General features: G+C 38.0%; 1 protein-coding gene across 1 annotated transcript in view; it reads left to right on the top strand.

Annotated features, from left to right (window-relative positions):
* The window catches only part of LOC123746563 (neuropilin-2), a 90,590-nt gene that overhangs the window by 42,544 nt on the left and 35,712 nt on the right, over positions 1 to 12,334 (top strand). Inside the window, exon 3 of the mRNA XM_045728154.2 lies at positions 12,081 to 12,251. Within this exon, the coding sequence (XP_045584110.2) occupies positions 12,081 to 12,251 (171 nt within the window). The remainder of the gene's footprint in view (positions 1 to 12,080; positions 12,252 to 12,334) is intronic.

The raw sequence follows: 12,334 nt of genomic DNA, 5'->3' as shown, positions 1-12,334 counted from the left end.
GCATGTTGGTGAGTCACACATGTTGGCAGCATATGTGAGTCACACATGTTGGCAGCATGTTGGTGAGTCACACATGTTGGCAGCATGTTGGTGAGTCACACACACACACAGTATGTTGGAAGTATGAGGCCCACCATTCACAATAATTCTTAGATTTCCCCAAACTGTTGCCACTGCATTTTTTCTTGTTTGATTCTCCATTTATAAAACCTTATTATATAGAGAGAGTGAGATATTCAGCTTAACATTATTAGATTTCTAAAATGCTTCCATGATAGACTCTAAGGAAATAAATTAAAAGAATAATGCAAACAGTAGTTACCAAAGATATTGTACATTAAAGTGACAGAAATGTATAGAAGTCTTGTACTAAGAAGAGTGCTTTGTAATGCAGTGACAAGAGGAATGTGCAGAACTGAAACACGAAAACTGTACAGAAAAGAGACAGGAAGACTCACATTCGAGGATGGGAACAACGTAGAAACAGACACACACACACACACACACACACACACACACACACACACACACACACACACACACACACACACACACACACACACATACACACACACACACACACACACACTACTTGGCAAATCTCCCACTTCTCCTCTGGGTTTAATGCCATTTAATTATTTATTTTCCAGTCTGCTTCTTTTGTTGATGGTATACCTGATCATCCACATGCGTCTGATTCACCAAATGTTTCCTGGAATACTATATTGCATCTGTCAGGACGGTATTAAGAGGCCGGCTACCTATCAAGTAAGGCTAGGGATATCTAATGTAAGTTAGAACACTATCCCAGCAGTCTAGGAATGAATTTGCGTCCCCTTTACCTATCAAGAGCCTGGTAATTTACCATATCTTAGAACACTTTTCTAGTAATCCAGGAATGTCCTAGCGTGGCCTATACCTGTCTACTAACCGTGGTAGATTATCTGCGATAACTTAAGACACTCTTCTAGCAATCCTAGAATATCTTACTCTTAACCTGTTGAGCAAGCCAGGTAAGATATGAATCGTAAGCCTAGGCACTTGTCTAACGACCCAGAGGTGTTTCCCCAGCAGCCAGTCCTGTGAGACGAGGACCTGGGGTCCCACCAGCGTGGGGTCCAGGAGGGTCCAGCGTGGGGTACATGGGAGGGGGAAGCTCCAGCCTGGGGTCCGCACTCGAGAAAGCAGCTAACACGAGTACAAAAATGTACATTGCACAAAAGGTCATGGCTCGATGACGAGGGTCTGGAGAGAGAGAACTATGCGGAACCTTTGAGAGAGAGAGAGAGAGAGAGAGAGAGAGAGAGAGAGAGAGAGAGAGAGAGAGAGAGAGAGAGAGAGAGAGAGAGAGAGAGAGAGAGAGAGAGAATACAAGTGTATCACAAGTTCTTCACAGTCTGATGCACTCAAGATAGTACTTGTTATCCTTGAACACCCGTCGATAAGACCGGCAGGGATAATAAGCCTCTATGTCATTAAAGGTCAATTGTTTCTATTAAGAAGTAAAGGCCAAGCGAAGTTTAACGTCCTTTTCGGCCTTGGTTCTCAAAAGTTGCTGGGAACATAATACGATGAATGAAATCTTACCTAATGAACCTAATACAATGAATGGTGTGACCTTATGAATGAAAGCTGCGACTATTACTAGAATGGTTATGGGTATGATTTCTACCATTTACATTATATGAATGGATGGTCCCATCACACTGAGAATGAAACTTATTAAACGGACTATTATTAATGAAAGCTTCGGTACTGGATTTTAAAACAATTTATTTCATTTTGAAGATTTTAATTTGTGAATTAATATATTTAATGTACAAGTTGCAATTATTCTGAAATGTTATCTTCAATTTAGTAAACAAATTGCAATTATTTTTTAAGCGAAACAAAATATATTAGCTTAAATACGGGGATTATTCCTCATTGCTGCCTAAGTTAATAATTCTTGTAGTTAAATATATGTTAATAATTTTAGGGAGAATTATTTCGAAAGAACTATTTGTAAATAAACAAAACGACTTTGGATATTAGGCAAAACGAATGGGCTCGTTCCTACAAGACAAATTGCGTGGTTTTGGAAAGTATTAAAAATGTATATGAGAATCATAAGTGTCCAGATGGTGGTCACCATGATGCATTGCAAATCAACAAGGCGATGAGGGACTAAACATGAATCCTCATTTTTGCCAAAATCTTTAGTATTGCAGAACTTAAAGGGGGTGGGGGTGTTGTTGCAATTATCAGGGAGAGCCAGAAAACAAACACACACCTCACAGAGCTTTAACTTGTTTGTTACAGGCGCAAAGACATTAGGCTCATGGGGTAAAAGTGCACTCAAGTTATTGAATGTGTTGGGTAATAAAGTATTTACGGAAATAAAGGACCCATGAGCGACCAACTTCCGTTCAAGCGCCTCAGGATTGCGGTTCACCGAAGGAGTGCTTCTTACTACCTCGGTACTCAGACCATCTTTACTGAGTTTGAGGATATTTATCATTTGGTAGCAGTTTTTGGGGTCACTTGGGTGCCTAAGTTTCAAACTGTCTTTGGAATTCTAATGTCTGCCACGGCGGGGTTTTGCGTTGATGAGGAATGGGGATCAAGATGTCAGCTCTGGGGAAATTATTCATTGCCCTAGTGACTGATAAAGCAAGCAACTTGCCTCCTCTTGCTTAGTAAATATTACCAAACAGGTGCATATTATACCATGCACTGATGGTGGCCATGGCATTAAAAGTTGCAGACCGTTCATTCACTTTCCTGAGAACGTCTGTATATGCAGGCGGCGAGTCACAATAACGTGGCTAAAGTATGTTGACCAGACCACACACTAGAAGGTGAAGGGACGACGACGTTTCGGTCCGTCCTGGACCATTCTCAAGTCGATTGTCCGACTTGAGAATGGTCCAGGACGGACCGAAACGTCGTCATCCCTTCACCTTCTAGTGTGTGGTTTGGTCAACGTCTGTATATATTTCCGTGCTGCATATGGGCGCTGCTTTTGGGATCTGGGGAAGAGTTGTGGTGGCGGAGGCTTTGACTGCTCCCAGGAGGTCATCAGATGACAGGAAGTTTGCTGGGACGTGTAAGGCTTCCTGGGCAACCTCGCTCGGTTCGTATCCTTCTCCTCACAGCTGTTATGTTTGCATTAAAATATATTTATCTATAAACATTTACTTAACCAGTTTAGATTTTTTTATACCATTGGCATGTTGCTTTGATAAAATGTTTCCTATATTTACCACATAATTTAGCTTTTTCATTTTACATAGATTGTTGGTAATTATAGGATCTAATTAACAATATTAATGTTCTTTAATATTTTGATCTTCATAACAGCAGTCGTACTTTTGTTAATTTTAAATTTACACAGCTACTGTTAATGATTGGTTCTCGAGATGGAATAACTTAAGCTCTTGCGAACGAGTTTGTTTTGATTTAGTTATTAATCAAGTCATAATTTTCCTTACTTGACGTTGATTACTCTTCCGTGTCTTAGTAATATTATCCCCAGTTTCTTAAATGTTGTTTATCACCTTTCTTAAGAATATTAGGCATATAACCATATCTGAAAATAATATTCAAGAATATGTAACACCAATGAATTTCTCAGCAAAACTTTCACTGATGTGATCTGGTTTTATGTGCTCAATGAAGCTTAAAATATCAGTTGAGTATTTTAATAAATACATTTATGACCACTAATCACTTTTAATGCATTATATATTTTTATATACTTTCATTAGTTTATTTACAACTTATTTAGTGACAAATTGTAAATATGTTTTTGTCCAGTGGATTGTATTTATCATTATTGAAAGCAATTATTAAAAAAAATCTAGACTATATCACAAACACGTCAAATAGCCACGACGGTATTATATACGTTGATATAGTGATGTTGGAACGCTGTGGTTGTGTAGTGCACATGCAGGCAAGGCTCAACTAAGTGATCCCACGAACCAGGCACACGCCACTTTCGTGTAGTCGGTAGATTTTATACCGTGCGCCATAACCCAAAACCGATATCACTTATGTAAATCAACAACAGAACAGGTTCCAAGACTGGTTGCCCAGTGGCACGCCACTTGGCGAGTCCAGCCCATCTGGTGGGGTGGTTTCGCTTATAGCTACCAACCATTTGCGATTGATACCCTATTTACGACCCATTTTGGCATATATTCAGGATTTTTTTTTTCGTTTAAAAATACATTTTTAACATTTGCGTTAAATTCAGAACACTAAAAAATATATGTTAATACTTAGGTGAACATTCAATCTCACCACATGATTCTTTTATATAAAAATAAATCAGAAATAGGGTTTAAGCCTTTACGTCAGTATTTTATTATTTACGATATAACGATGAATTATAAATCTCTAAATATACTTTATTTGAATATTTGTCTTGCGATGCTGTCTGTTGTTATAATTCTGTTTGAGAGTTTGGTAAGAACGCGTTGATAAGGAGGTAGGACAGATGGGTAAGGCATTAGGGCAGCGGAATGGGGAAGTAAGGCAAGGAGATGCCCTTAATGCCCTTAGAAGTGAAAAAGCTGCTTTGGTCATTGGTCATAATCACACATTGGAACTCATTGGTCATAATCTTGCTGAAACCAACGAGTCATAGATACTCATCCAACGCCTAAGACAGAAATGGTAACAGTAATGGGTCAGCCAGAGGCTTAAAGCCCACACTGGAAAATTTATATAGAAAAGTTACAGTCTGGGCGACTGGGTCACCCACCGAACCCACCCACCACCCTGCCCCACCAACCCACCCTGCAAACGCACCCTGCCCACCCCTACACCAACCCACCACCATCGCTGCCCCACCCTCACACCAACCCACCCTGTCTACCCCTTCACCAACCGACCCCCACCCTGCCTCACCCCCACACCAACCCACCCTGCATGCCCACCCTACCCCACCCAGCCCACCATTTTCTGCAAGTCAGGGACCTCATCGTCTATAATCCAAACATGTCAGTAAATTCTGCTTCGCTTACACGCCCGACATGTTTATAATTCTCGAAATTGTTATAGATCTTTCTTGACATATCAAACATAGTACTTGTTTCCATGTCCCATTTTTTATCTATACATAATTTCGTTACAATTATTATCATATTGTGAGTTAATTATTATTGCAAGCAATGCAATTAGTATCTGTGATATATATATAAATATATTATTTTAAATTTTATATTTTTTTATTTTTTTTATGAAATATTTGTTTTGTAATTGTAATTTGTTTACAAATTTTCTTGTATTATAATTATTAATATAATTATTATTAATATCATTTTATATATTTTATATATAACAATTATTAATATAACATAATAATATAATTAGAATAAACATAAATATTTTTATTAAAATTAATATATTTGCATTTTCAGTAACGTTAATTGGCCAAAAATTTCAATTCATTGCTATTAGCTGCAATTTATATATACTGTTAATAGTCGATTTTTCTACTTAATATTAATAGTCAGAGTTACTTTTCACGGCTGCTTGTCACTGCTACTTCTCAGCGATAAGAGTTATTGTTCTACCTCCGTAGTTAACGTCCCCATCTTTCTTATCTCTGGTCTTAGATCTCCTCTAACGATGTAAAGTTTAGTGGAAACTGCATTCTTGACACCAACACCAGGGAGGACTTTGAATTTTTTTTTTCACACACACACACACTTGAATTCTTGAATTCACACACGAACACACACACAGGCGGAACCAAAGAGCCAAAGCTCAACCCCCGCAAGTACAACTAGGTGAGTACACTCACACACTAGCGGCTGAGTGGACAGCGTTTTGGAGTCGTAGTTCTAAGGGCCCGGTTCGATTCCCGGCCGAGGCAGAAACAAGCGGGCAGAGTTTCTTTCACCCTGATGCTCCTATTCACCTAGCAGTAAATACGTACCTGGGAGTTAGTTAGACGGCTGCAATGGGTAGTTAGATTGATAGATATATAGAAAGATGTAAGAATAGAAAAAAGGGACATTAAATATATATATATATATATATATATATATATATATATATATATATATATATATATATATATATATATATATATATATATATATATATATATATAATTATACCTTATAGCCACAATAAATATCTCTTTTTATTTCCACTATAAAAGTAATGATGGTGCTGGCACATATAAGCAATGACTTGTTTCGCTAATGTCATCCAGCTCATGTCAACAAATTGTCATGTAATTGGTTGATTGGTCGTAAAGTACAGAGGAACGTGCTCACATTTGCACGTGCATAAATTACCAACGAGCTGGTGGTAGTTTCACTTGATTAGCTCGCAGATACTTCTTTAATGTAAGGGGAAAAAAATCCATCAGTAATTTGGATAATGCAATTGATTTGGATTTAATGTTACGTATTTTTTTTATTGAATAATGAATGTTTAATCATGTTTAATAATGTATAATGTTTGCGTGTATGGTTCCTTTATTGTGTTTGAGTAAAGCACCAGTTTCTACACTGTATCTTAACATTTGAGTGGATTAACAATTTGCTATCCTGTGTTTTGTGAGTTTTTTCTTGATTCTTTATCTTCACGACCATCACACTCAAGAAATATTTGTTTGCTTATTTGATTCCAAGGAGGCCTGGTCGAGGACCGGGCCGCGGGGATGTTGAGCCCCGAAATCAAATTTCAAGGTCATCGCAAGGTCACTTTAGTATTCAGATCTTAGAGTTATTTGTTACCTTATTTTTGTAGTTTGGGTAGTGTCTTAGTCTTTCCCTGAGGATTATGTATGCCGTGGTTATGTCTTCTCTCATTCTCATCTTGTCTATAATGTTAAAAGTAGAACTTTGAGTTTTTCTTCGTAACCTAGTTGCTCGCGTTCAGGAATTAATCTTGCAGCGTCCTTAACAATATGCGTTTTTCAACTCAGTTCATAAGAGTTGAACAATGCCCTGAAGAACAGAGAACACAGCCCTTGTTCTGTGCTCTGAAGACACTATATACAATTAACAACAATTTCTGGCGTAGGTTTCTTCGTGAGTCATTAAGTTGCATCCTACAATCATCTGATCATCCTCATTACATATCAGTTGCTCATAGTAAAGTCCCGTAATCACTAATTGGGTCGTTATCCTCTAACAGCTTCCTAGAGTGCTCTTCTGTCCCCTTGTACCCAGGTAGCTCGTTCAACAGCAACTCTGCTCTGAGAACGAGCTCTGGGAGTACTCCTCTAGATAACTGTCTCTATGATATCTTCACTGTCGTTCTCTGCCTTTTGTTAGATATTCACTTACTAGGAAGAGTACTTCTGGACCCCCCTTGTACTCGTCGGGGGAACAACAGACCTGTGTAAAATGTTGTAATAACCTCTAGCTGTAATATAGTTATTATAGAACAAATTCACAAGGGCCGTGACGAGGATTCGAACCTACGTCCGAGATCTTCCCAGACGCTGCCTTCATCGACTGAGCTACGACATGGTAAAAAGAGTTGAAACCAGAAGGTCTACTGGACTTATTTGGACCCTGCAGCCTCTCCGAGACACAAATCAGGGTTTTACACAACTTCCCCATGCACCCCCATTGTTCATTGATACATCACGCTATTGTGATTTCTGTGAGTTATTATAGAACTTTGCAAGCAGGGTATATTGACTTCGCTAATGGTGTCTTGTGACGTAACAGGGATGTTTGAGAAAGACGACGAGGCAAAGCATTCGTTTTATTATAGATTTTAATTTTAAACTCTTAAATAATTACACCCAATCACTTGGGCTGGATGGTAGAGCGATGGTCTCGTATCATGTAGGGTTTATTTTCCCCCGTCCCATCCCAAATCCTTATCCTGATCCCTTCCCAGTGCTATATAGTCGTAAAGGCTTGGTGCTATCTCCTCATAATTTCCTTGGCTTCTAAAATATTAATCACATGACGTGTTTGACATGACAAAGACATTCATTATTTAGATTAAATCTAAATAATTACTTAGAATGTTATTAGCGTTCATCAACTCTATATGAAGGGAATTGTTCAGCACACTCTGAGAACAATTGCGAGAACATAACTTTAGTGGACAGTAACCCAAATATTCATTAAGTAATTACTCTACGAATAACAATAATAATAATATTCTAATTTCACAACTTTCACAACGAAATAAAGGCCCATTAAATAATAAATAAATTCTGTGCTAAAATGTGTATGCTGGCAGCAATATACGTATGTTATAGTAGAGTCAAGGACGGAACAAAAAAATTATATATTCTCTCAGACATTTTCCAAGAATTAAGAAAACTGGCTCCTTAGAAGGAGTGCCCTGCAGAGTATGATATAAAAGTGTGAAGCAGAGAACAAACTTCCTGCAGGAAGGTGACACCAGCCTCGTGTCTGCTTTTTCTCTTAGGTAAACCAGGAGGGTAAAGCAGACGGTAAACCAAAGAGGTCATACCAAAGCCGACAAGCCTATGTACCCTTTAGAAACTTTATTTAAGGAGCCTTCAGGGCCATATACACAACTTATGAGACACTCTTCAAGAAGGTCCTCAAATGGGCCTACCTGATATGAAAAAAAGGACACAGCTTGACAGACCCAAAGACATGCAACAAGTCTCGTTCTTGAGCTGAAGGGCTTGAGATACGAGGTAAACAGATCACTGATTGTGTGTAACGTCACTGGAAGTGCTTTTGAAAAAAAAAGAGACATGATAACGACATATTATGATTTTCAGGGGAATATGATAAAATATAAAGTAGCATTTTTTCACACTTAGGAACAGCAGGACGAAAGGCCATAGATGGAGAGAAAAAAATCACTGAGATGGCAGAATTTTGTTTTTCCCAGAGTCATCAATAAGTGGAAAAGGACAAACGAAAAAGTCGTTGAATATAACTCGATAAACATTTTTAAGTGCAAATATGATAAAAAAAACGTGTAAACTGAGTCATGTCATTAAACAAAGAACTAACGAAAGGCGGGGATAGCAGCCAAACTCGTCTCTGTAAACACACCAGGATGAGTACACACACACACACACATACACTCACACACACACACACACACACACACACACACACACACACACACACACACACACACACACACAACTAGGTGAATACACACAGCAGAGGCCACTCTGTTGAAAATAACACTCAACTCTCTGTGTCATAGCATAATCAAAGCTCAGCAAAATAACACATCCAACTCTGCAACATAGTGAAGTCAACACTCTGCAACATAGTGAAGTCAACACTCTGCAACATAACACAATCGAATGATCTAACATGAAAACGATTAATCGTTGCATACAATACCTTAACTTACACAATCATATATTTAACAGGATTACAGAATTTACAAAATATCTTTACTAAAATTAAAAAAGATAAGGGAAATATAACAATTATTTACATAACATTTGTACCGAGACCAAATCTTTAACATCGCGAAAAGATGGTATTTCTATTATCTATACTTTAAATAATTTTTCTCTAAGTGCTAAATAAAGTGTTCTAGCCCCTGATGTGGTAGTGCATCTCTCTATAATATGAATTATTTTCTCTAAGTGTTAAATTGAGTGTTCAAATCCCTAATGTGGTGGTAAGTGGAACAAAGGTGTAGGTTCTTATCAGCGAGACCCATTAACACGTCGAGCGCTTGAATATGGATTTATCTGATGCATAATTCAGGAGTGTAGAGTTACCAGGCCGTCCTCGTAAACAATGGCTTAATGCTCGTTAATCCGGCCGGCAAACACTCAGGTCATGAATGAAAAACACTTTACACTCGACTCACAACTAATTACTTTCTAACTCATTTTGATTTGTTTACAGTGCTTCGTTCGTCTTCTGAGTTGAGGGACTCAAACACTTTCAATTATTTTCATTATTAATAATATTAAATTTGTATTGTGGTTTTTGGAACTTTGAACGAATCTCGAACACTTCCTTACCCTTGGAAACAGGTCCGCGACGAGTCTTTCGTTCTTCATAGTCTACACCAGCCACAAGGGAACTGGTTGTTAAGAGGCAATTGGTGTTTGTAATTTCAGTCACCTCTATAGCCTGGAGGTGTTGAAGGGGCCTTGTGCGAAAGACTAAGTAATGGGACCAGACGAGCAGTATGTCTCTCCTGCTGCACAATTTTAATCTCCAGAACACAAACATCACTCTCAAGTAGCAGTGGCGGACAGGAACAGCTCACTTGAACTATGACAATGCAACTTTCTGCCTTGACTAACCTGGCTAATATTTCGCGAGTTATAAACATCGTTAAGGGGGGATGAATTTTTCTAGCACTTACTTAAACTTAATCTTGACAGCTTTCTTGCCATTAGGTATCATATTCGTATCAGTTTGCCCGATTAATTTGTTTTTACACAAGAGGTTGCACGGTTGTCTGGCTGTAATATTGACCACGATGTTGATATATTGGTTGTCCGAACGGCCGTAGATCACCGCAGATTAGTTTTTTTTTTTTTTTGTTGCAGGGATATTCCTGCGTGAGCTGCGACGCGCGCGCCTTCAGTCGACCAGTTCTCTCAGCTAATAGATCGCGTTTTTTTTTCTACATTATGGTAACTAACGTAATAAATGCATCCTATTATCAAAAGTGACGGCTGACAAACATCTACGTTTTCTATGCGACAGACTCGATAGGTTAGGTGGGTTGCTGCGGTTCATGCGCTGCTGGTGGGGTTAGGAGGTTGGGTTTTGTACGGAGTGGTCAGTCAAGACTGCTAGAAGATCAAAAGGTCAACAACTCCATTTCGAGGAATGTCCTCCATCCTCAGATGTAATTATGATTTATGAGTTCCTATTTACGTTTGATATTGTTAATTAAATGATAATATCAATTATAGGTAAAAAAATATATTTAATGTGTTAGCTTTCTGGTATTCTCACTTTGTTTATGGTTAATACAATGAGGCAAAGACATGTGATTATATATTTTTCCCTAGAGAGAATATATATATATATATATATATATATATATATATATATATATATATATATATATATATATATATATATATATATATATATATATATATATAAAATATTCTCCATACATCACAGGAATTTTTTTAGCGGTTACTCGCATAGAAAGTAAAGCATTAACAATAATAGTGAGCATCATAATATGGCCCTTATTGAAGGTGATATTTAGGATCAAAACACGATTCACAGGACCATAATATAAAACTTTTATAATGTGAAGAAAATATATTGAAGAAAATGTACGTTTTCACAAAGTAAAACCACCTGTCCTCACACTTAATTCTGTGGTTGATTGTTCAATAAACCCCTGAACTATATGTAGGCTCACAACTGACAATTGCTGGGTTCGATTCCCATGCAGGGTGAGACGTTTGGCCACACTTCCTTTCACCCGATGCATGTGTTTTACGTGGTAGTAAATCAGTAACTTGGAGTTAGGCGAGTGTTGTAGGGCGCCTCCTGGTGATTGGCCAGGTATCACGACAGACCTAACAGCCTTCCTTTCTACGATAAGAAGAAACCTCTATATTCCTATAACTTGTACTTTAACAATGTCGAAAATGCATGTTTGTTTAAATCTTTGTCTAACCTAGCGAATCCCAATTCAACATTACCCATTATTGCTAATTCCAACTCAACCTAAACCCTCACCTAACCAATATCAGCTCTACCTAACATAATCTAAATAATCTCAGCTCATTTTAACCTAACTAACCTCATCTCAACCTAACTTAACCCAACTAGTCTAAGCTTAAATTTACCTAACAAAGATCAGCTCACTCTAACCTACCCGATCTCAATTCAACTGAACCTATCCAGTCATAGAGGTCAACCTAACCTAACCAGTCTTAGTTTAACCTATCGTAATCAATATCAACCCTAACCTAACCAGTCTTAGTTTAACCTATCGTAATCAATATCAACCCTAACCTAACCAGTCTTAGTTTAACCTATCGTAATCAATATCAACCCTAACCTAACCACAATTTACCACACCTTAAACCAAATGTTTACCATCACACCGACTTGGAATATTAGATCCACTTTAGACTCCTATTAAATTTCATTTTATTTTCTTCTCAGGTCCGAGAATACGATGGCGAACGGATGGTCGATGTGGACCTAATTTTCCTTTGGCAAGTCGAGAGGCTTCAGAATGTGATCCCAACAGTGATCGACCTTGTTGTAGTGACTATGGGTACTGTGGCAACTCCCCGTCCCACTGTGGATGCCCTGACTGCATAGACTTCAGGAGTGAGTACAGTATTAAGAACAGAAGTATTGTGAACACTGCAGAAGGCCGATGGGCCCACACTAGGCATATCTTATTTACATCC

The sequence above is a fragment of the Procambarus clarkii genome, chromosome 90 (assembly GCF_040958095.1).
Source record: "Procambarus clarkii isolate CNS0578487 chromosome 90, FALCON_Pclarkii_2.0, whole genome shotgun sequence".
Classification (NCBI taxonomy): Eukaryota; Metazoa; Arthropoda; class Malacostraca; order Decapoda; family Cambaridae; genus Procambarus; species Procambarus clarkii.
Note: the sequence above shows the minus strand (reverse complement) of the source record. Positions and strands in the feature narration are given on the sequence as shown.